Source organism: Adiantum capillus-veneris, chromosome 13, assembly GCF_014529385.1.
Source record: "Adiantum capillus-veneris isolate H3 chromosome 13, ASM1452938v2, whole genome shotgun sequence".
NCBI lineage: Eukaryota > Viridiplantae > Streptophyta > Polypodiopsida > Polypodiales > Pteridaceae > Adiantum > Adiantum capillus-veneris.
In genome coordinates this window covers 39,992,861-40,018,925 of record NC_140943.1, presented here as the reverse complement: position 1 = coordinate 40,018,925, position 26,065 = coordinate 39,992,861, and the positions used below count along the sequence as shown (strand labels likewise).

The following is a 26,065-nucleotide window of genomic DNA, read 5'->3' as shown; positions in this document are numbered from 1 at the left end:
CTAGACCCAGGTATTTTTCTAGCAATGGCGCCTTCTTCTCCTCTCTCTCTCTCTCTCTCTCTCTCTCACATTGAAGCTTCACAACAGAAAGACAAACAACTAGAAAGAAAAAGCATACACTAGGGATCCATAGTCATCTGCCTAGTCAGCTCTCAAGGCAAAAAATCCTCCAATATATACAGAAAAGAGAAGATTGCATGCAAAAAAGGAGAAGCTACAAGCTACGACTCTTAAGCTTGCTTGTCAGTGCAATCCATACAAAATAATAAACGGGGGAAAGGGGGGGGGGGGGGGGGGGGGGGGGGGGGGGGGGGGGGGGAGAGGAGGAGGAGGAGGAGGAAAAGAAACAAGATTTTTTAAACATCATAAAAACACCCCCAGGGGACCTCAAAGACCTATCTGACAAGTCTTAAACTGAAGACCTGATACTCAAAAGAGAGGAAATGGGATAACCAATCTACCACACTTGGATAATCAAAAGATATTTCCATTGTCCTCTTATTCACACACACACAATCAGAGAAGAATTCTTAACTTCATAGGAACAATCCAGAGAGAGAGAGAGAGAGAGAGAGAGAGAGAGAGAGAGAGAGAGAGAGAGAATTATGGAAAAAAGGAGAAGAGAGTACCAAGAACCATATTTTATTGACTTGTTAATAACCCACACATTGACTCCATTGAAATAGCTTAAGCTTTTGAACACTGCTTGAATCCAACCCTTAAAACAGTTGAGTTTCTGCAATTTCCCATCCGCAATGTCAGAACAAGTCCTTTGCAAACCAGGATCTATTCACTCGTTGGGAGTACTGAAGTTTCTGTTGACGCCAGCAAATATATGTGGAGGGCGATGTTCCACCATCTTCCGCAAGCCATGTTGATGATAATGTTCTCCTTCTTTAAAGTTCTCCAGATAGCCAGCTGCTCGGTCAGCCTTGTTAATTCTGTCCATCCAAAATGGAAAAATCAGTGAGCCTGAATGAATCGGTGGGGCACCTTACTTTGTCAAAGAGAAAACATGCACACCTGACATCTGGATTTGCAAGGAGATTACGAGCCATCGCAAAACCACAAAGTCCAAGGGCTGCTCCTATAGCTGCAAAAAGTGGGTAGACCTACCACAGACAACAGTTCTTTACATGTAAACGGACTCTTTTATTTACATGATTACACCTTGCGCACACGAATTAACGTAACTTTCTTGATCCAAAAGCAAATAGAGCAATGAGAGGCCTAGGCCCTACATATACATTGATGATACTCTTTTCTCTTTGCAATTTTCTGCAGTGCACACACATACATACACTTTTCATATGCCTTAGGTCGATGAGCCCAAGAATCGGTTAATTAATTCGAAAAGGTGTGGAGTGTTGGAGTTTGCTATTGTTACTTCGAATGGTAGAAGAATAACTCAGCCTCAACACCAATTGAGTCATGCCCTGTCACCACATGTACATATATAGCAGTCACCAGGCATAGTGCGGTCAGCTCAGCACCCCGACAAAATGTCATAAGACACAACTGGTTGATTCTATCCTTTGATCTATGACAAGGTAGTGAAGTGGCCCCCCTCTTGTGGATCAGGCACTGCACCACACTCAACAGCACTACACCTCTAACAACTAGGTTATCTGCTGCTACTCCATCCACTTGGCATCAAGAGCAGGGTAGTTCCTAAACTTGACAAGTATTTCCAGACCGCTTTCCCTTCACTTTCCTTCCTTGTGCGCTAGAATCTGCTCAGACAGAAGGATTTCGTCTCTTTTCTACCTCTGGCTGCTCCTCTGGCTCCAAATCCTCTAGCACGTGTCCCTTAAAAGGTTGTTGAAGACTCGCGCGAAAAGCAATGTGAATCCCCTTAAGGATCTAGCAACTTCAATCTGAAGCATACATCATTGATCTTCTCTGAAATCTGAAAAGGTCCAAATTATCTGATACTCAGCTTTGGGTAAAGCCTATCCTTTCCCTTCATCTTTCTCAATCTGATGCTTACTGCTGCTCTCTTATGCATGTCTTGAGACTTCTGCAAAGCCTCCTTAGCTTGGCCAAAGATGTCACTACATTCTCGACAAAGTGATATACCTGAAAGATCTTCTACTCGGTGCACAAGATAGGCCAGACCTCCTTGCCATTCTATACTATCTCAAAAGGTGCCTTCCCGAAAGACGTGTGAACAGTATTGTTATAAGCGAACTCCACCCATGACAGATGTTTGTCCCACTGAGACTTCTGATCAGAGATGTAGTACTTCAACAAGTCAGCACGACTAAGCTGGTAATCTCTGCCTGCCCATTTGTCTCTATGGAAATGATGAGAGAACTTAAAGTTGTCCCCAAATTCTTGCACACTAGCAGCAGCCCTCCAAAACAAACTCGTGAACCTGAGGTCTCTGTCTAATATAATAGACTAAGGCAACCCTGATCTTTGAAGATCTAGGCGGATTTAGTCAATAGATCATCCTTCAATGTCTTGGTACAAAGTGAGCCTACTCGCTCCATCTATCTGCTATAGTCCAGATACCATCAGGCCTACCCTGAATCTTGAGGAGATCAAAAACAAAACCCATGGCAATACTCTCCCACGATTCTTCTGGAGTCGGTTAAGGTTGTAGTAGTCTTGGCGCTTTATGCCTGTCATACTCCACCTTCTAGCACACCAAGCAATCCGCACAAAAGCAATCCAAATCCTTTTTGAGCTAAGACAAATAGAAGTGGCTTTCCACTCCTTGGACATCGCCTCAATGCCTCTATGCCCAACAAAAGACGGATTATGGCACTGTGTCAACGAATTTTATCGCAAAGCAGTAGTCACACATAACTTTTCCTTGCACATCACGTAACCGTCCTTGAGAGGTTAGCCCAAAACTGTCTCCCAAATTCTACAATATGTCAAATATCACATCAAAAGTCTGCATATGAAGCGTACTGCTCCCTCACATCATCGAAATCTTGATGAAAAACTATTGCGATCGCAGAAGTATGTGGCTTGCAAGATAATGCATCTGCAACCACATTCTTCTTGCCCTCAACATACAAATCGGAAATTGAAACCACGACAACAAGTTTACCCATCTCATCTAGTTGTCGGACAACTTACCTGTTTGGACAAAAAGTACTGTAGGACTTTGATGATCTGTGTGCACTATAAAATCTGCACCATGTAATCATTTGAAAATCAGATGAACCAGCCGAACACACCTTTGATAACTGAAAAACTGGAACTAAACACGAAAATCCACACTTCTTAGATGACACCGGAAAGGCGTAGTTCCCCTCTGGAGAAGATTGGCCCTCAAGTTGAGCACCCCTAGCGGTATTTCTTTTTTAATTAGAAATCAAGTTTACAACTGTTCGTTCAAGTATGCACCAGTAATCTCCCCTAAAACTAAACCCTGCCCATTATCGTATAGGATCTTGGCCTTCCAAAAGTGAAGTAAAAATCACACGTAATTAATAAAAAGTCTTAAGTCAAGACTCAACTGCTTTCAATAACTTTAGTCCAAGAAGCTCTTTAGCGTAGTAGATATATCATTCACAAATCGTCCGTACCCTGTCTGTCTATACAGCCCAACTTTTGCAGCCCCAAATGCACCATCTTTCACGGAGTGCTGAGTTGGCAGCTCTCCTGTCCTACTAGCTACGGCAAGGGTGCTGAAACTGGTGGCGCAGCTTATATTGACATAATTTGTGCTTTGCTGCCAAGCTAGTTACCTCTTTATGTTTTTCTCGTCTTAGTTAAATCTGTAACGGGATGGCACCAGTGCCAACGCGAAAGAACAGATTCAACAACTTCAAATAACAACGGAACTGAAAGAGATGCACGACACACGAGACAGGGAGTGGCCGAGTTCCACCTCAAGAGATGGCCCCAAACCCCTTTCGGTATTTCTTTATATTGCATCAACTAGGTACAAGCCGGTACTTTGTCCTCTGCGGAGATGTGCCAGATACTGAGCCCATGGCACATATTCAAAGGCCTTGGGCCTATTCAAGAGCAATACATGAAAACCATCCAGTTCTAAAAGCATCTAGTGCTCAAAAGCTTGCGCAGAGGGCCGTCCGTACAACCTGCCACATCATCACCTGCCCGCGCAAATTGCGGAAATCAGTACAGTCTGCCACGTCATCAACATAAAACACGGATGTCCATATAGCTGCCACATCATCAACAATTTACGCATCTTCTGTGTGTATGTGGGTAAGTGGGTCCTGCTTTCTTTAATGTCTCTAGGTCCACTAGGCCCCATCGGACAGGGTCCCATAAGTTAGTTGGAACTTCTTTTAAAAACTCCCCCACTCGACGAGGTTCTGTAAGTTGATAAAACTTCTTTTGTTGCTTCTACTTAGGGTTTAGGCCCCTCGGTCGGGATTTGCAGGGTTGCTCTGTTCTTCAACGGCTTGACACTTTAGCAATTTGTGGCATTCCCCCTTCTTGAAAGAAGAGTAATCGCGTTTACAGTATATCTGCAAAACAGCTCAAGTTAGCTCAAAAATTCTCGAGGGTCATTCCAAGGGACAATCAGTTTTCTCATTCCAAATCGGAGCTCTTGATATCATGGGTCGTTGACTTCCGAGAGAACTTTGTTATTATCACACTTTTTAACAACCACAAAATAGGATGTAAATTGATGCAACCAAGAATAAATGACAATAGCCATCTTACCGTCATACTTACTGAACGTGATCTTCTGGGGAATTGGTTCATTGGTCGTCCATGTAGCAATTGTTGCCTCAGCGATGCTCTTTGCAAGCTTTTCATGATCGGGCTCCAAAAAAGGAGTATCAGATCGCACCGCCGAGGTGGTGATGAGATCACCAAGATTGCCCTTTCTTGCCTACGCGCTTCGGCCTCGGCCTCATGCTCCCGTTGACGGGCCTTGGCATCCGCCTTGCGCTTCCGTCTACGAGACTCGGCTTCGGCCGCCAATCAATGTTCCTCTCGCTCTGCCGTTTCCGCGCGCTCGACACGTCGTGCTTCCTCTTGCTGCATCATCATCTCCATCATCATCCGCATCATAGAATCCATGGGATTTGGTGGCGAAGAGGGAGGGGTAGGGGGAGGGCTAATGGGAGGATCCGTGGGTGGAACTTGCTCGCCTTCTTGATTGATGGAGGTCTCCATACCGCTATGGGTCTTGACCATGCAAGGATTTCTCCTCTTGGTTCAAGGAAGGTCGTAGACTAATCTTCGGGAGACTATCTACCCCCTCGTCGGCGCACCCCGCATGCAACACCCGCTATACAATTGGTTGCTATTTTCCGACACTCAAGGCACATGGCTCTACACACAATGGTAGCCTACTGTTTCAAGAGAGGGAGGAGTATACACTGAAGGGCTGCCAACACAACCAAAAACACAAGAGAGACAAAAGACTTTTTGGGGATTAGCGAATTAGTGCAAAATCTTCAAAGCTCTGATACCAATGTCAGGTGCAGCGAAATTGAAACGGTGAAGATCTAGTTTTACACTTCTACAAAATCCTTTCTTTCTTTCTTTCCTTGCGTTAGTGATTCTTTGTGCTTGAATGATGGTTTCTTTTACTTTCCCCTGAAGAGAGGGGTTCAGAAAATGCAATAGAGATGTGTAAAGGGAGAGAAAAAGAGAGAGAAGAAGAGAGCGACACCCGATGGGGTCCCAACCAACCCTCTCAAGGGCCCCCCACACCATTGCCATGTTGTATTTGCTTTAGATTGCGTACATAGAATGTACACACAATGCAATACCTCAATGCAGACTCTACTAACTCGAACGATAGAAATCACCTTGGTAACTCCTCAAGATGAGACACCTCCGGGGCTAATTTGATGCACCTTCGGATCCTTCTCAATGTGGGATTGCGGATGGCCACAACGCTGATTTGCACTCCCGAGGTGAGAGGAATGAAGGGCTGAAAACGCAGAACTCGACAATGTTGATGATGGACAGCAATGGAGCACTCGATGCCAACGAGACGTCGGGAATGGCTCGTTGGATTCCTCTAACCTAGAACTACATGCACGTCATGTCAAATGCCCACCGTAGTGTAATAACATCTATCAAAACGTGCGGGCAAACTATTTATGCAAGAGGGTTCCAAAGCTGGAAAACCTAATCTAATGGATTTGTCCAAACATGTAGGTCCTGCGAACAGGCTCACAAAATTGCCGGTACTACTCCTAGGATTCTAGACACTCCTATCTAGGAAGAAGGGGAAAACTGGCTCTGGTAGTCGATGAAGCATAAGGCTCACAAAATTGCCGGTACTAATCCTACTAGGATTCTAGACACTCCTATCTAGGAAGAAGGGGAAAACTGGCTCTGAAAGTCGATGAAGCATATCCACGTGGCACACAGAGCCATCTGTACGTGACACTAAGATATGTTGAGAAATTTCAAGTTGTAATTTGCTAGGATTTCCGTGGCAAGCATTTCACGATACCCCACTCTGCAGAAGATGCACTCCGAAGGAAGGCATGTAACTTTGGGCAAAAAATTTCTTGAAAGCTTGAGAAGTCCTTGGAGTGTGCGGCTTGGTAGCTATAGACATCCACCACTTCATGGCCCTACCTCTTAGAAAAACATTGGCTCAAAAATAAAAATCTTTGATTCTTCTCTTACAAGTGATCTTGGGTTCCTTATGGCTTATGCCCATAAGACAGAGCGATAAAGACGGGAGCGCGCCTGATGCTCGATGGACTAAGAGTGGGAGTGGCTAGTAAGTCCGGGGCAGGGACACGAAGATTCTTTGATAAAAATTTATGTAAACTTTGGAAGCGCCATCTTGCTCTATCTGCTCTTTCGTACAGAAAAGCACAAACCTAAAGCTCTGATACCACATTAACGGGACAAGCACCAACCAAATGCCAACGGAAAAGAACAGACTGAGCAGACTTTTAAGCACTTCAAATAACATTTGAAATGAGAGAGAGAGAGAGAGAGAGAGAGAGAGAGACAGAGAGAGAGAGTGCATGACACACAAAACGGGGAGTGGCAGAGTTCGAGAGCATTGGCCCCAAACCCTGGTGCCCCTTTCGATAGTTCTTTATATTGCATCAACTCAATATAAGCCGGTACTCTGTCCTCTGCACTCCCACGCGGAGACCTGCTAGAGACAGCCCATGGCACATATCTAAAGGCCCTCGGCCTATCCAAAAGCAGTACATGAAAAGCATCCACTTCTAAAAGATTCTGGCCTTCCAAGAAAAGCCAGCGCCAAATTCGAAAATCCGTACAACTACCACGTCAGCATGCGCAATTTGCGGAAGTTCGTATAGGCTGCCACATCATGAGCACAAATTGCGGGCATCTGTACAGCTGCCACATCATCAAGTTTTTACGTAGGAATTTTGTGTGTGAGAATTGGTCCTGCTTTATTTATCATCTTTAGGTCCCCTGGGCCCATCAGACGGGGTCCCAAAAGTTGGTGGGAACTTCTTTAAAAATTGCCCCACTCGATGAGGCTCAATAAAACTTCTTCTGCCGACCTAAAGATCCCGATCGAGGGGCCTAAACCCTAAGAAGTAGTAGCAGAAGAAGATTTACCAACTTACAAAGCCTCGCCGAGTGGGGCAATTTTTAGAGTAGTTCCCACCCACTTATGAGACCCCGTCCGATGGGGCCCGACGGACCTAAAGACATTAAATAAAGCACGACCAATTCTCGCACACAAAAGCCTTGCGTAAAAACGTGATGATGTGGCAGTTGTACAGACGCCCCAAATTTGCGTTGATGACGTGGCAACCTGTACAGACTTCCCCAAATTACGCATGTTGACATGGTAATTGTACGGATTTTTGAATTTGGCGTTGGCTGTTTTTGGAAGGCTAGACGCTTTTAGGCTTGGATGCTTTTCATGTACAGCTTTTGAATAGGCCGAAGGCCTTTAAATATGTGCCATGGGCTCAGTCTTTGGCACGTCTTCGCCTGGGAGTGCAAAGGACAGAGTACCGGCTTATATTGAGTTGAAGCGATATAAATAAGTATCGAAAGGGACACCAGGGTTTGGGGCCAGTGCTCTCTTGGGGTGGAAGTCCGTCACTCCCCGTTTCGTGTGTCGTGCATCTCTTTCAATTCGGTTGTTTTTGAAGTACTTAAAAGCTTGTTCACTCTGTTCTTTCCCGTTGGCACTTGGTGCCTGTCCCGTTACATACTATAACAAGATGTCACCAAGTGCTGACGGAAAAGAACAGATTGAACAACTTTTAGCACTTCAAATAACAATCAAACTAAAAAAGATACATGACATACGAGACAGGGTAGTGACGCACTTCCACCCCAAGAGAGCACTGGCCCCAAACCCTGGCGTCCCTTTCGATACTTATTTATATCGCTTCAACTCAATACAAGCCGGTACTCTGTCCTCTGCACTCCCACACGGAGACGTGCCAAAGACTAAGCCCATGGCACATATTAAAGGCCCTGGGCCTATTCAAAAGAGGTACATGAAAAGCATCCAGCTCTAAAAGTTCTCAAAGCATCCAAATTGAACAACTTTTAGCACTTCAAATAACAACCAAACTGAAAAAGATGCATGATACACGAGACAAGGAGTGGTGGAGTTCCACCCCAAGAGAGCATTGGCCCCAATCCCTAGTGTCCCTTTCGGTATTTCTTTATATTACATCAACTCAGTACAAGCAGGTATTCTATCCTTTGCACTCCCACACGAAGACATGCCAGAGACTAAGCCCATGGCACATATTTGAAGGCCCTGGGCCTAATCAAAAGCGATACATGAAAAGCATCCAGCTCTAAAAGTTCTCAAAGCATCTGGTGCTCAAAAGCTTACAGAAAGGGCCATTCGTACAACCTGCCACGTCATCACTTGCTGTCACAAATGGGTGACGTGGCATGCTCCTGGACACACTCACAGAGTCGCAGCAGACCCGGGGACACATACACATTGACACATGGCAGTACGGACCCGCAAAAAGCGCTAACAGACTGCCGTACGAAAATCCCGAAATTTGTGGCGCAATTCGCGGAGCTACTAACGTGGCCTCCCATACGGATTTCTTGCTTCTACACTCGTTGAAATTCGCTGGCTGATTTAGCACTGCTTTAGGGCCATTGCTTTAAAATTAAAAGCTTTTAAAAGTTGAATGCTTTTGGGGCTCTGGTTTTGGGCATCCCTTGTACCAATAAACAAGTGGGCAGGGAGGGCCTCACTTCTCAGAGCATCTAGATGCAGAGTCTGAGAATGAGCACCTACCCACTCTCTTGTACTTTGAACACATATTAATACAAAAAGAAATACCGAAAGGGGCGCCAGTCTTTGGGGCCAATATCTCTAGGCACAAAACTCACCGGGCCATGTCGACTTAATTGTGAAGTGTGAACTGTTTTGAAGTGAATCTCTGATGTGTCGCGGTAGAATCTTGACTTGGGGTGTCCAAGTTTGTTCCAATGGTATCAGAGCACAGAAAGATTCTTCTTCTACGGAGGACCCGATCCTTTTACAGCACTTAGATGTGTAATTTTCGTGTCCCGACCTTGGACTTATTAGACACTCCCACCCTTCATACACCGGGCGCACTCCTGTTTTCATCGCTCTGTCTTACAGGGCATAAAGCAATAAAGAATCCCAGATTACACATGAGTTCTCGTGAAGAATCTGACAAAGATGACACCTGTCAGTGGGAAGGCAAAGAAAAGTTGAAATTCCGGTGCAGGAACTGAACAAAAGAATGAAGATTTGGGCAAATTTTTCTCGGACAAGTTTGCCAGAAAGGAGTACAAACGTCGACTGCAAAGTGGCATATGTGTGAATAGATTGATTAAGTACTCTAGGGACCCGAGATTGGCGAAACACCTGAAGAATTACCCGATTGATAAGATTTACTCGAGATGGCGTATGGCCATCACTTCTCCTCTCAAGTAGGGAGGAAAGCCGAAAAGACAAACGAGTGCACAAAAGCGGAAAGACAAGGACAAGCACTCTTGAAAAGAAGCACTTCTACAGAGCCAACCAATATGACTTCCTCAAAGACAAGAGCAAGAAAACAAAAAAACTTAAAGGTGGACAATCGATTAAATTTGAATCCTTTTTTGGGTTTCGAGATGCTCGAACATGGTGGTCCACTCTTCTTCTAAGGAAGGAAGCTCCAGTTACATGGTTGAAATTCAAAAGGCTCTTTATTTTCTTCTTGGCTGACTCGGGAGTACGAAGATATACGAACCGCTTTGGAATCATCTTTGGACGCTTATTGCGAGAAATTTTGGAGCTCTTTTCTGCCAGCCTCTTCATTTAAGAAGGTCTCGTTTAAAGAACAGATTGAGAGGTTTTATTGCGGACTTCCTACAAAGATCCGAGACTACTGCTTGGAACAAAATTCAAATTCTATTCAAGAATTGATGGGTCATGCGAAACGAGATTTTGCCATACATTCAAGCAATATAACTTACCCCACTGATGGGATCTTGACTCAGAGAACCCAACAGACTTCATGAAAGTAGAAAGAGAAATAGTTCCCAAGAAAAGAAAGACAAGGATTCACGACCCCCGCTCTCTTCGAGAGAGTGCCAACTACATCAAAGAGGGGAAGTGTTTCGGATGCGGGGAACATGGGCACGTCTCCGCGAAGTGCCCTAAAAAGGCACAGCAAGAACAGAATGAAGACAGGCCAGAGAGTTCGAGAGCAGCTGAGGAACGTGGAAGAAAAGGCAAGATGAAAGCAGGACTAGTTCCAGATAGAATGGGTACTGACCCAAGCACGATTGACGAAAGTACAAAACTTTGCCGCACTTAGGGCAAAGTGAAAGATCAGGAAGCCCTCATTTTTCTTGGATGGAGGAGCCAAGGCCAACTTCTTGAATTGGCGGCTCGACTTGGAATTACGTTCGACAGGCTAAGGCCACAGGCGGAGGCAGTTCTAGCGGCACCCGGACAGGATGTTGCCATTACACCGATCATTGGCAAACTTCGTTTGCAAAGTCAGGGGTTTTTAGGGCACGAGGACTTCTACGTAATGCCCTTGGGAGGTTGTGACGTCCTCCTCGAAATCCCTTGGTACCACAAGAACAACGCCATGGTTGACTATCGGGCTGAGAAAGCGACTTTGGCAAGTGAAGGGTAAAGAGATTGTACTTGATGAATTCAGTTTCTTTACTCGATTTTCTAGAGAGAACTGAATGATGATTGAAGGTCGAATATGTTTTGACCTTGATAAAGAACGCCAAGATTTTCTCCACACTCATGCCGATTGCTTTTCTGAGGGCCTGCCAGGCGAGTTGCCACCATCTCGTCTTGAGGATCATACTATTGATCTGATACCTGGAAGCACTCCACCGAACCAGCCACCTTACCGTGTGAGCCAAGCCCAGAATGAAGAGATTATGCACCAAGTAAAAGACCTCTTGGAAAAGGGTCTTACCCAGCCGAGTACTTCACCCTACTGCTCTTCGGTATTGTTGCTTTTGAAGAAAGACGGATCTTGGAGAATGTGCATTGATTATAGAGCTCTCAATAAAATCACCATCAAGAACAGATTTTCGATTCCGAGGATCGATGATAGATTACAGGGATACTCTTGTTTCAGCATGATTGATTTGAAAAGCGGATATCATCAGATCCGAATCAAGCCAGGAGTTGTCTACAAGACAGCTTTTCGAAAGAGCTTCGGTTTATATGAATTTTTGGTGATGCCTTTCGGCCTTACTAATGCTCCAGTGACTTTTAACCGAATAATGGACAAGATTTTCAGAGTACAGATCTTTTGTTGGCACTTTCTTTGATGACATTATAGTCTTCTCCAAGGATGAGGCTGAACATAGACAACATCTGCTACAGGTCTTTCAGGCATTGCGAGATCACAAGTTGGTGATCAATGCCAAGAAGAGTGAATTTCTCTTACCGGAGATACACTTTTTGGGACACATCGTCTCAGTAGCAAGAGTACAAAATTCAAATGGACCCGGCCAAGATTGAGACTATACGTGATTGGCCCGATTTGAAGAATGTCCATGAAGTTAGAAGCTTTTTGGGCCCATGTTCTTACTACCGGCGGTTCATTAGAAAGTTTGCATTGGTTGCTTCCCCTTTGCATATCTTGACACAAAAAGGAGTCCCTTTCTCGTGGGGACCCATAGAGGTGACTGCCTTTCAAACTTTGAAAGAGAAATTGACTACAGGACCAGTTTTGACTTTGCCGGATTTGCAAAAGTCATTCGAAGTATATTGTGATGCTTGTGGTCGTAGTCTATGTGCGGTCTTAATGCAAGAAGGCCATGTCATTGCCTATGAGAGCCGATTGTTTTCAAGGCCGGAATTGACAGCACAGATTTATGAGAAAGACCTTTTGGCGGTTATCCATGCTCTTACTCAGTGGCGACACGGGCTAGCTGTAACAAATTGTTGACGTGTCAAAGCCCTGAAGAAGGGAGCCAACTTGCAGATGTCGGCCGAGGGGCCTAAACCCTAAGAAGAACAAGTAACAGAAGAAGTGATGATGTGGTTGCCCGAGAGCAGAAACCCTAACCCTAATTTTTGCCAAAAACCCTAACTGCTGAAACCCTAATTCTGAAAACCCTAACCCTAAAACCTGCAAACCCTAATTTTTGCAAGAAACCCTAATTGCTGCAAACCCTAATTCAGAAAACCCTAACCCTAAAACCTGCAACCCTAATTTCTGCCAAAAACCCCAACCCTAACCCTAAGGCAGCAGACAAATTCCGAAAATTGCGCTGACATGATGACGTGGCAGGCTGTACGGATTTTCGTAAATTGCGCTGGCAGCTTTTGGCATTGCTTTTTGGACCAGAAGTTTTTGAAAACTTTTTATGTTTTTTGGACGAGAAGCTTTTGAGTTTGAAAGCTTTTCATATAAACTGCTTTTCAGGCCAAGGGCCTTTAAATATGAGGCTAGGGCTCATTCTCTGGCATGCTTCCTGGAGAAGGTGCAGAGTCTGGAGTACCGGCTTGTACTTTGATGATGCAATATAAAGAAATACCGAAAGGGGCGCCAAGGTTTGGGGCCAATACTCTCTGGGGTGGAATTCCGCCACTCCGTGTCGCCTCTCTCTCTCTCTCTCTCTCTCTCTCTCTCTCTCTCTCTCTCTCTCTCGCAAGCAAAAAAGTTCAAAAGACGCATAAAAGCAAGATCTTGAGCACGGGATGGATGCAAGACATAAAGAAGTGGGATGGGATGCATTACACTTGCTACATGATGCTTCAATTGACTCTCAAGTGAATGAAGCTTTTCTACAACGCCAATGTATTACGGCTTGGGAGAAATCCGGTGGGTCACGCTTCATACATTACACCACCTATATTGCCCCCAACTACAAAACCATGTTCTTCGCTGAGAGAGGAAACCGTACTCACACTTACATGCTTGAGCCTATTCCCTTGTCTGCGATACGCACTATCGCAGCAATTCGGCTTAGCTCCCATTTCCTTCGATGCGAGATAGGGCGTTGGGACAATGGAGAAGAGTCAAATCGATTGTGCACATTATGCTCACTGCAAGTTCGAGAGTCTGAGTACCACACACTACTAGAGTGCTCAGCTTTTGATCACATCCGAACTTGCTTCTCTCACATTTTCAGCCATAACTTAGACCTACACACTTTCCTCTCCCAGCCAAAGTGTGGGCTCTCCATTGCGACTCTCATCACTACAATTTTGGAGCATCGAGAGTCACTCATCAGCCGTACACATACTACATCACATGTAACTTTGGTCCCATAGGTCATATTTGACCTCCGAGGACGATAATAAAATCTATCTATCTATCTCTCTCTCTCTCTCTCTCTCTCTCTCTCTCTCTCTCTCTCTCTCTCTCTCTCTCTCTCTCTCTCTCTCTCTCTCTCAGTTCAGTTGTTATTGAAGTGCTAAAAGTCTGTTCAGTCTGTTCTTTTCTATTGGCACGTGGTGCCCGCCTTGTGACACTGGCCACCCACTGCATTTCATGTTAGGTCACATTATTGGATGGTGGCGACTTTGGTCAACGCCCACTTATCTGAGTCCCCATTGAGGGGGCGCCCTATTTTTCACTTGTCTAGAGCATAGTAACATGGAATGGCTCTTTTCAGGTTGCCGTTCCGCGTTCCCAATCTAGCTTCCCGTTCCAAAACCCCGTTCCGTGTTTCAGACGTGAGTGTCCAAAACAAGGAATGGCATTTTATACCAGTTGCCGTTCCCCATTCCCCGTTCCGATTAACCGTTCCTAGGAACTATGAGATTCTAGAGATTAGGCCAGTACCCCTTATATATGAGGGGTCTGCCACACATCTCACATATAGACTGACATTGTATTGACAAATCTTTAATGCTCTGGTAGTCAGGGGGGCAATCCCCTACACCAGCGTTATGTGCTCTCTCTCTCTCTCTCTCTCTCTCTCTCTCTCTCTCTCTCTCTCTCTCTCTCTCTCTCTCTCTCTCTCTCTCTCTCTCTCTGTGCACAGGCGCACTTCTGACAATCTGCAAGTTGGCTCCGTTCTTCAGCGACTTAACACTTCAGCAGTTTGTGACATTCCCCCTCCTTGAAAGAAGAGTAATTGTCCGCGATTACACTAAACAACTCAAGTTAGCTCAAAAATTTCAGAGAGTCATTCCGAGGAACAATCAGTTTTCTCATTCCAAATCGGAGTTCTTGATATGGTGGGTTGTTGACTTCCCAGAAAATCTCATCCAAAAAGGAGCATATTCTCATTCCAAATCGGAGCTCTTGATATTCCGCCGTAGCAAAATAAGCCATCACACCCAAACCGCGTTGATCTTGAACGGGTGTTTTGATGCACTAAAATTACATACCCAAGCAACCTCACCCAATTAGGAATATTCAGTGGTTGGCACATCACAAGGCAACACAAATGCTTACATATGCATGTTACAAGACAGAGAAACATATAGTCGCCGATCAATACTCCCTCTGCAAATAACCATCCCGTTCCAGGACATGAGCTGTTCAACGACTCCTTTCTCACTCCTCCCACAAATAACCTAAAGAGCTCTGGGCCATGAGATATAGAGGCCTTTTACAACCAAACGCTCCCCAGACCGTAGCTTGCGTCGCTTGGAGGTGCAAAGAGTAACCACTGCTCAAGACTTAATAATACACCCCCCCCCCCTCCACACACACACACACGTACTGTAAATAACTATCCAGGCCGAGGCCATGAGTAACAACACCACAAACAATACTCCCCCCGTAAATAACCACAAGGGTTCGAGCCATGAGTATGAGCAAGCATTCTCAAACATCAATTTTCTTCAATACTCCTCTCGGGAGTAAATCACCAAACATTGAAACCGGTATCAAAACCAGAGTCAAACAATTCAAATCGGGACCAAGACAAGTTTAAAACAGATTCCATCAATTTCAAACAAATTTCAAATAGTATCAAAGCTCAAAAGTATCTAAATACAAACGAAAAATCAATCGGGTTTTTGTTCGAACATCTGAACTTTAAGGATGACTAGCTTGTCGTTCTGCATCAAGGTAATGGTTCGGTTCCAGATCTAGAGAGTCGCATCATTCTTGTCATACCAAGGCATGCCAAAGAGAACGTCACAATTGCCTAACTTCATATCATGGAAATCGGCTTTTCCATGATATCCTTGGATAGTTACTGAAAGAGCCCCAATGAGGGTACCACTTTCTCCTTCAAGTTCTCCACCCTTTGCATCATAATCAAAGTGTCTGCTTCAGGAAGTCTGGATGGATGAAGTTCTCTGTAGCTCACGGGTCAAAGAAGATCAGGGCTTTGAAGCCGTTGACTTTGCCATATGCTCAACACAATTCATTTGTACTTTCAAGGCTTATGCCATAGATGTTAGGTATAAGGCCAATGGCCGGTTTAGCTCATTTGGTTGGAGATGGTCCTAGGGTTCTGTCAATCGTCGGCGCGAGCGTCGGCTCCGCTGGGCGCTCAGTGCGAAGGGGACAGCCAAAACAGTTATGCCTTGTTTACAAGCATCCGCCTTTTTGTAATAAGGTGTCTCGTTGATGAGGCATCAAACGAGCCCTTTGCACTTGACTTTCACGAGAATCTCGAGAATTTATTCGTTGTTGCCGAGAGTTCTGATTATTGGCTACAGTTGGTTCTGTAGTAAACTCTAGCTTTCCTTTCATCAGCTTGTAGCCGACCACGGCATGGTCCATAAGCTCTTGCATGGTTGAGACTTGCTGGACAGACAATATTCCTGCAATGGTGATAGTAGTCCAATGGTGTATCGCTCGCACAGGTCCTTCAAGGGAATGAACTTAGAGGAAGATATCGTAAGGTAAGACGTCGAGAACCTTTGGTTATAGTCATCCATGGTCTCCATGGCAAGCATTTTCAAGTTGCCCCATTCTGACAAGTCCAAGAGAGAAGTCATATAATTGCATGCAAATATTGTCGTGAAAGCCTATCAAGTCCTTGGAGCATGCGGTTGTGTCGCGATTGAATCCCACCACTGCATAGCACTATCTTTGATAAATCTTGCTGCTCGAGAAATCTTGGATTCTTCTGTATAGTTCTCCAATGCATAGATATTGTCGACTTGCTGTAGGAACTGCAATGCTTTCTTCTGATCTTTCACCCCAGAAAAGGTGAAAATTTTGACTATCGTGCTGCCATCTTTGAAATCCTTCAATTAATTAGGCACATATCCCGGGTACGGATAGTAAGGGTATCCATACGAGCTCCAACCATTGTAGCCTAGTGGAGGTGGTGGTGGGGGGTGGGGGCAACGCCGGTGGCAAAGGTGGTTGCACTGGATCAGGATCAGATTGCTTCACCATATTCCTGAAGACTCCCTCAATCGCAACACACAGCTAGGAAGGTTGCCAATTGGAAGCTCTCGCATTTTCTGGTGTCGAAGGAGGAGGTACCACCTAAGGCATTTGAGGAGGTAACATGTAATTTAGAAACTATTGGAAACCCTGCAGCATCGGGAGATTCTGTTGTGGATGTCGTGAAAGAATGTCGCGATTCGTGAAGCTCGTCGAGGAGAAACTACAGGTATTCTGCCGAATCCATGAACACAATGTGGTTTTGGGTTCTTTATGAATTATGCCCTGTAAGACAGGGCGATGAAGACGGGAGCACACCTGATGCGTGATGGACTAAGGGTGGGAGTGGCTAATAAGTGCGGGGTAGAGACACGAAGATTCTTTGATAACTTGCTTAACTTGCTCTGTATGCTCTTGAAGGACCAGTATGCTTTCAGAAAAGCACACGCTTGAAGCTCTGATACCACTGTAACGGGATGGCACCACGTGCCAACAGAAAAGAATAGACTGAACAACTTTTAGTACTTCAAATAACAATCGAACTGAAAGAGATGCACGACACACAAGACAGGGAGTGGCAAAGTTCCACCCAAGAGAGCACTGGCCCCAAACCTTGGCGCCCCTTTCGGTATTTCTTTATATTGCATCAACTCGGTATAAGCAGGTACTCTGTCCTTTGCACTCCCACGGGAAAACGTGCCAGATATTGAGCCCATGGCACATATTTAAAGGCCCAGGGCCTATTCAAAAGAAGTACATGAAAAGCATCCAATTCTAAAAGCATTTGGTGCTAAAAAGCTTGCGCAGTGGGCTGTCCATACAACCCACCACGTCATCACCTTCTAGCGCAATACGCGGACATCCGTATAGCTTGCCACGTTATCAGCCTGCCACGTGCCAAATACTGAGCCCATGGCACATATTTAAAGGCCCTGGGCCTATTCCAAAGCTGTACATGAAAAGCATCCAATTCTAAAAGCATCTGGTGCTCAAAAGCTTGCACAGTGGGCCGTCCGTACAACCCACCACGGCATCACCTTCCAACGCAATATGTGAGCGTCCGTACAGCATGCCACGTTATCAGCGTAAAACGCGGACATCCATATAGTTGTCACATCATCAACAATTTACGCATCTTCTGTGTGTGTAAGTGGCTCCTACTTTATTTATTGTCTTTAGGTCCCCTGGGCCACATCGGACGGGGTCCCATAAGTTCGTGGGAACCCCGGAACTTCTTTTAAAATCTCCCCCACTCGACAAGGTTCTGTAAATTGATAAAACTTCTTCCGTTGTTGCCACTTAGGGTTTAGGTCCCTCGACCGATTTTGCAGGTTGGCTCCGTTCTTCAGTGGCTTGACACGTCAACAGTTTGAGACAAAATCTGTAACATCCTTGCCACTAGTTGCCGATGGAGCTTCACTTGATGACCTCGCTTACCGATTGACCAGCTTTGCTTATGGTAGAAAATTTGCTCGACTCCCTATCAAGGCACATACAGCGATACCAGTTTTCCTCTTCTTCAATGTTGAGGGTGTCACGATTTGTACATTTACTTGTTGGACCGACATTTTACTGGCCTAGTGGTGTTTAAGACAATGTAACAAGAGGGCACCACGTGCCAACTAAAAAAGAACAAACTGGAACACTCTTAGCACTTCAAAACAACTGAACAAAGAGAGAGAGAGAGAGAGAGAGAGAGAGAGAGAGAGAGAGAAAGAGAGAGATTGGATTATCGTCCACGGAGATCAAATATGACCCATGGGACCAAAAACAAAACATAGCAATCGCTCCAAATATGTGAGGATGTTTGATACATATGAGGGTCCATCAAAAGGATAGAAGAAAAGAACAAAAGCCTATGGGGGCTCAGGTGAGGAGATAGACGGTTTGGGAGTTCAAAACCCTTGAACAATGGCTTTACCGCCTCGATAGACTGCCCATTTACCTTGCTTGCGGGCTTCATGCACCCTCTTGAGTTCATTTGTTTTCATCTTGAGTTGCGTCATGGTTAGTTCTTCAGCGATCCACAACTTTGTTCCCTTCAAGGGTCGGGATTGGCGTAGCAAATTGATCCGCTCCTCTTTGTCCTTGAAAGTGAGGATGCATTGCTTGGGTGGCGCATGCCTATGTGTGTCGATCCAAGAAACAATTTCGGGCTCAATATGAATTGGTAGAAGAATGTCATTGAGTTTGGTGATCGCTTCTTCGAGGGTATCCTCGTCAGAGCACCATGCGGGACACAGCCCTCCAATCCTGACCTTGAGGCCAAGAGATTCTTGTAGTCGGCACTCTTGTAGGGCCGCTTGTATCTTGGTGTCGATCTTCTTCTATGCTTCCTCGTGAGCTTTCTTTTGTACCTCCATGACACTCTCGGCGAAGGAGGATTCGACTTCCTTTGCTTTTGCAAGCAAAGCTTGACTCTCTACTTCTTTCCCATCCTCCAGTTTACACAAGCGCTCCTTTAGCTTCCCGTTCTCCTCGATGAGTTCTTGTACTTTAGCCTCCAGATCTGTAATTCTTGCTTCTTGTCGAGCGGCAAAGTCCTTCCTTGGTGCACCTACTTCCACCGCAAGAGAAGTCCTGCTTGTGTGAGCAATTGGAGTACCATTCGACATCCTGACTGTGTGAACAAGGTCTAAGGACCCCTTAAAATGGACCTACCCTTGCCACTAACGTAGATTTCTGTGAAGAAGATGCTGCGACAGAGTCGTTGATGAATGGACAGAGTCGTTTCTCTGAAGAAGATGCTACGACAGAGTATTGGCCATCGACTGAAAGCAAGTGAGACTTGGCCTCGCCACTAACGCAGCCTTGAATGCTGCCAGTACAGTGTATTGGTGGAGATGTAGAGGAAACCGTTGTAGGGTGCTTTGTATTGAGCCGCTGTCTGAGCGCGAAACGCCCTGTTTTGAGCATTGGCTGAGCACGAACTGCCTTGTTGAGAGCACTAGTAAGAGCCAGCTGCTGAGTTGCAAGCCGTCGGATGTGAGCACTAGTTGCTAAGAGCTCGAGTATGAAATGCACTAATGTTACACGGCATATCTTAGATGCTAACACCTCCCCACAAGCTGCCCATCGCCCGGGGGAGACCCACACATATAGGGTTTACATGTCGTACGTAGAGAGAGAGAGACACGGAGTGGCACTCCCATATTGCAATGACCCAAACCCTGGCGCCCTTTTCAATATTTCTTTATACTGCTTCCACAATGTTACAACTCTGGGGCGCTGCTCTACTCCTTCACAAGGTAGGATGCCAAAGAGAGTGCCTTTCATACATATTTAAAGGCCCTTGGCCTCCCCAAAAGCAACTACTATGAAAAGCAATATATGCAAAAGCACCAAAATCAAAAACAAATGTGCAGAGGGCACTGCCACCTCATGAGCCACTTCCGCAAAACACGGTCTTGTCATACACATCAGCCACGTCATCTTCTTATGCAATTTGATTGTGCTTCTGCTTTTGCTAGGTTTTTAGGCCCCTCTGCCAAAATTTGTAAGTTGGTAAGGGTTAGGATTTTTAATCCTAACCCCCTTTGGGTTTTACGCCTCCTAACCCCCTTTCGGTTTTAGGTCCCTCGGCCATCTTCAATTAGTTGGCTAGGTCGTCTTCTTCTTCTTCTTCTTCTTCTTCTTCTTCTGTTAGGGTTTAGGCCCCTCGACCATCTTTTGCAAGATGGTTAGGTCTTCTGGGTTTGCCACATCAACAGTTTGTGACATAGCCCCCTCTTGAAAGAAAAGTAATCGTCCGCAATTAGGCTTGCAAACTCAATCAAGTTAGTTCAAAAATCAGAGGGTCAATCAGTTTTCTCATTCCATTCGAAACTCTTGATATTCTCGCATAGCAAAGTTCGCCATCACACCCAAACCGTGAGGATCTTTGAAGGGGTGTCTCGATGCACTAAACTCACATACCCAAGCAATCTCTCCCAATTTGGAATATATTTTATGGTTGACACATCACGATGCAACACAGATGCAATCACAAGACATAGACATAAATTTTCCAATGAATACTCCCCTTGAGTACCGAGGTCCCAAGCCATGAGAAATTCAAAGGCACGCTTCCCCATAAATACTTCCCCCAAGAACCGCAGTCTTGGCCATGAGATTCACAGGCCTGATACAACCAAACGCTCCCCAGACCGCAGCCTGCGTCATTCGAAGGTTCCATTTACAACTAAACGCTCTCCGTACTCTTTCCTTACATCGTCTAGAGGTTTCCAATTACACATTCACATGAATACTCCTGTAACAGACTTGGACACTCCAAGTCAAGAATCAACCGCGACAACACCAAATAACCACTTCAAAACAATTCACAGATCACAATAGATTTGCACTGGCCCGGTTGATTCTTGACTTGGAGTGTCCAAGTCTGTTACAGTGGTATTAGAGCGCAAATCTATTGTCATCTGTGAATTGTTTTGAAGTGGTTATTTGGTGCTGTCGCGATTGATTCTTGACTTGGAGTGTCCAAGTCTGTTACAACTCCTCCCATGATCAAGACTCGACTCATGAGCTATTCAATATTTTCAAGCACAAAGTTTACTTGAATACTCCTCCTAGGGGCTAGACACAAATGTCCGAGCCATATGTTATTCTTAAGGCAAAATCCAATCGAAACCAGAGTCACGCAAACTCAATCGAAGCCAAGACAAGTTCAAAAGATAAAGTCCATTTCGAACAAATTGCAAACAAAATTCAATAGTTTCTAAAGACAAAGCAAACTCCAAATCATGCGTCTTGGTTTGTCGAACTCAAAAGAGAACAGGCTTTCCACTCTGCGCTATGTTTCGGTTCCTTTCATAGGTTGTAGCCAATCGCAGCATATTTAATAAGCTCGTCTAAAGCAGAAACTTGCTTGGACAAACACTACTTATATAGCGGTAATGACAATCCAGTGATATAGCATTCACACTGATCCCCACAGGTTATCAATTTGAAGAGAGACATCTAAAGGTAGATGTTTAGGAACCTCCGATTGTAGTCTGGCACAATTTTCGTGGCAAGCATTTTCAGGTTACCCCACTCTGCCAGAAGCTGCATGTCACAAACGAGAGCGTATAACAATGTCAACTACAGAATTTATCACTTAAAACTGGAGTCGATTGATGTATAGAGACGAGAGAGAGAGAGAGAGAGAGAGAGAGAGAGAGAGAGAGAGAGAGAGAGGGTTGACACGGTATTGAGGACCAAACAAGATGGGCTAGTTCCCCCTCCCCGTAAAGAGTATCTTTATTACTCGGGAGAAGTCATCATACAAGCACTTGAACCAAACATATTACCACATCCATTCTAGATCTCAGAGTCACTCAAACTCCATGGAACTCGGAAGCCTCTGCTTCCTAATCTCAGGGCAAAACTCTAGTCCTTGGAACCTCTGTTCCTCACTCAAAATCCTCAAGAACCAAGGTTCTCACCTCTGGAACTCACCTTCCAGTCTCAAGGCATGGCATCCCTATAACTCTATTCTGACTCTAATCCTAAAGTCCTCTTCTGTCAAAATCTTGGCATCAACTCTGCTATCTTGGACACATGCAAGCACACAAAATTGGATCTCGGCTGAAACGGTACACATCAGCCCCTCCTTGCCATCAAAATGCATCCATGAATGCATCCTCTTCCTGGCCAAAAATGCAGTAGCACTTCTTGGAACGCTCGCCACTGTAAAACAAGAATCCACAAGGGTTCTTTGTGATGAGTCGAGACAGAACACTGACACCCCTCTCTGGATGCTAAAACAAAACAGAAGGAGACATCTCCGCGACAAAAAAACAGCCACAAGTCGTCCTACAGCTGGCTGGAAATCAGAACCCCAATCAGCACCTTTTCAAAACACACCCCTGGCGTTCGCAAGCATAGGCTCTGATGCCAAGTCAAAGTGCAACCGAAAGGGTGAAAACATCAGAGCACTGCCAAGTCAAAGTGCAACCGAAAGGGTGAAAACATCAGAGCACTGGCGAAGGACAGAGGCAGGAAGGAGAGACTTGAGAGAGAGAGAGAGAGAGAGAGAGAGTAAAACCGGCCTGTTAACTTCAAAAAGGGCGGTAGACTTTAATTCAAACCTTGATTTAGCTTTCACCCATTATTAGTCATCTATTCTACCTGTGCTATAATGACACAAGAGAGGGGAATGGGATACAGATGCTAGAATGCATCTGTATGCGAGTCAGACACCAGATTGGCCCCTAAATAGGCGTCCCTTTCGGTATTTCTTTATTCTTTAAAAGAGGGAATAAAAGCTGTGGTTCCCTACAAGCTGCCCCGCACAATCTGGGCTGAATTTCTTCTGTTCTGGCCCGATTTCGGCAACATAACTATACTAGGACCCTTCACAATCAATATCCCCACGCATTGGATGACTTTCCCGACGCATACGGGCACTTTGCAAAACCTGGCGAGAATCTGCAGCACGCTGAATTCTCTGTTTTCTGCCCCAAAAATGCGCCAGATCACTTGTACGGCGGTCCCCTCGCGTCCCTGAACCTCCCGGGGATATTAGGGTCCGTTTAGGGCCAAAACCCTAAACCTACAAAAATACACAGCAGGCTGTAATTCACTGTTTTGGGCTCCGTTTCGCGTGCCGGTCGCATCCATAGCAAGTCCTCGAGCTCCCGCACCTGTAGGGCTACTTGCCCTTTGAATCGGACGAGATTTCGCACGTGAAACCTCTCCGAATCACCTGTACCTGCGGGGGATTAGCCGCTAGCTTATCCAGTACCTGTGCAAGAGGCTCTTGCCTCGTCAATCGCGCATGAACCCACACAACTGTACATTGGTCAATCTGATGAGCCCACTAGAGGGGCATAACCATAAAGAATAGGGGAGAGAGAGAGCAGTGAGAGGTGTGCAAGTCATGACATCCTGCACCTCACTTTACATAGAGGGTAAGCCAACACTCCATTGAAGCTCTCCCACCTGTGACAGCACTCAAAAACGAGCTCATAGCTGAAAATCACGTTTTTGCCTTCTCTTTAAGTAGTAAACTGGCCTCAAAGTGCCAAGTGTCACTCATTTGTACATTTTCCCGCTTTAGACCCTCGGGTCTAAAAATATCTCACCTGCAGCCTCTGTTGACTTGGCCACAGAGTAACAAAATGATCCCCATGTCAAACTGTACGTAATGACGCGAAGACATTTTGCCGTCCAAAAATAGCATTCCCTAAAATTTAGGAGTTTTTGCCATTAAATTCTTCTAGGTCATCTGACCCTCTTTGTACACTGCAGCCACACCCAGAACTGAAATGTAGCCTATGTAGCAAAGGATTCCGCTTTGGCTGGCCAATGACCCCACTTTGGCTAACCATAGTCCTTGTCCAACCTTAGTGCTCTTTAGCCCTCAGGCCTGGACTCTCTCTGAACAGTTCCACACTCACTATGCAATGCAAGGCAGTTAGATTTCCAGAGGGGTGTTTCCAAAAGGTAAAACAAACGAAATTCCCCAAAGAAAGAGAAAATAAACAAAAATGGAATTGCCACTGGCTGGTGAGAGAGAGAGAGAGAGAGAGAGAGAGAAAAGAAGAGTATTTTAACGTCGTGGGAAACTATTCCAAGAGAATTGAGAGACTTGAGAGAGAAGCACAAGCCCTGCAACTGGCACCACCAAAGATCTGCCGATAGAGAGAAACCTTGCAAGGCTCGGCGTAGCCACAAAGAAGCCCTCCTCTCTCCCTTGATTTAGGAAAAATACCCGGTAGATGACCCCCAAAACTCTAACAACTTAAAGATGCCTCAGACTAAAAGGGAAGTGTACAATGAATCAGAAGCTTATTTTGAATAGAACTTTGTACAAAGTGGCGGACCAAAGTAACCAAATTAAACACAACCATGAAATATTGATGCAGTAATCCCTAGCCAACCTCCTTTGCAACATTTGCACTTCTTGGAATAAAAGGAAGTTTGAAAGTAGGAACAAACAAATAAACAATTTCTGTGCACATCAAAGACGCCAACTTATAAGATAAATTAAACCAGAAAAAGCATTCCATTTCAACTAAGACAGAGGGTTGCTCAAGAAATCTTCCAATGGGGGACTGCCATCAATTGAATCTGAGCGTCAATGCAGCCTTCCCACCTTGGCACATGGGTCTACTGTATACTTCGTGAACATGTTGGAAAATTCAGCGAATACATACAGCTAATGTCAATAGAAAAGCGATGGATCGATCCCTTGAAAAGGTGGACAATACGTCAAACAGAGATTTGACAATTAAACCCTAACCTACGAAAGGGGGGTCGGCAGATCAGAAGCTTCAAGAAGAAGATGAGCACCTCAGGTCGGATCCAGCGGTTGCCTCCGCCCATTTTGATTCCCTGCTGCCGCTGCTGCTATTAGTCCGCAATATGCCCGAATGGCGATTGCGCAATGCAAAATTTTACCATTGAGTGTTGCACACGCGGCAACGTTACACATATACATTATCAAACTGGTGCAAGACCAAAAACAAGGCCTCCCCCTTTGAAAATGGGGGCGTCGGAAGACTCACGGCCCTCCTCACTATTTGACATGGGATCTTAAATGAAGTGAAGTGGAGGAGGTGGGATCACGGCGTTAAAGTGAAGCATGTTTTTTACGAAGCTCGGACGTCATTCGATTTGTCCGTGTTTTACTTTTTTTGTCTATGTTTACTTTTCCCACTGTTCGAGTTCACTTTATGTAGCCTTGGCTTTGGGGATAAACAATCCCACAAGGGCATGTGGTTAGAGCATCGGGCTGCCAAGCGTGAGATTCCGGGTTTGAATCTCCGATGGGGGTGATGCAAGTCAACGTGTCGACTTTTTTTTGAGTTGTTTGTCCTCCTCGAAATTCCCACAGAAACCTTGCAGTCATCAATCCCACTGCCTTGGGTCCCCATATTACATAGTGTCATGGGACTCGTGGAACTGTCCCACAACAACAACAACAACAAAAAAAAGGATCCCACTGCCTTGGGATCATTAAGACCCCGTGTTAGATAGTGTCACGGGACTCATGGAATTGCCCCACAGCAAAAAAAAAGACAAATAAGAAAGTGCAGATGTTCTCTCTCTCTCTCTCTCTCTCTCTCTCTCTCTCTCTCTCTCTCTCTCTCGGGTTCTTCTTCTTCAACAAGATCCACAACCATTGTGGAAAATGATCCAAAATCTCCTAAGTGTGGAGATAGCAACACAACCACCCAACCAACGACATCAAAAACCATAATCATGGCATACTTGGTATCGTTGCAAGAGACCGTAAACAAACAAGGCGAAGACTTACGGGCACTTACAATGAAGAATGGTACACTAAGGGTACTTGTGGTTGAGAATGAGAATCTCAAGAGGACACTTGAGATGCAAACAACACGTTTGATGCAACTTGAAGAGGAAGTCAAGGAATGTAAACGCTC

General features: G+C 45.2%; 1 protein-coding gene across 1 annotated transcript; it reads right to left on the bottom strand.

Annotated features, from left to right (window-relative positions):
* Positions 1-626: 626 nt before the first annotated feature.
* Positions 627-25,122, bottom strand: LOC147443852 (uncharacterized). Its single transcript, XM_086526662.1, has 3 exons — positions 24,969-25,122; positions 1,024-1,112; positions 627-941 (listed from the first exon to the last, which is right to left on the bottom strand). The coding sequence occupies exons 1-3, from the start codon at positions 24,999-25,001 to the stop codon at positions 791-793; spliced, it is 273 nt and encodes a 90-aa protein (XP_086382788.1). The 5' UTR covers positions 25,002-25,122; the 3' UTR covers positions 627-790.
* Positions 25,123-26,065: the final 943 nt, after the last annotated feature.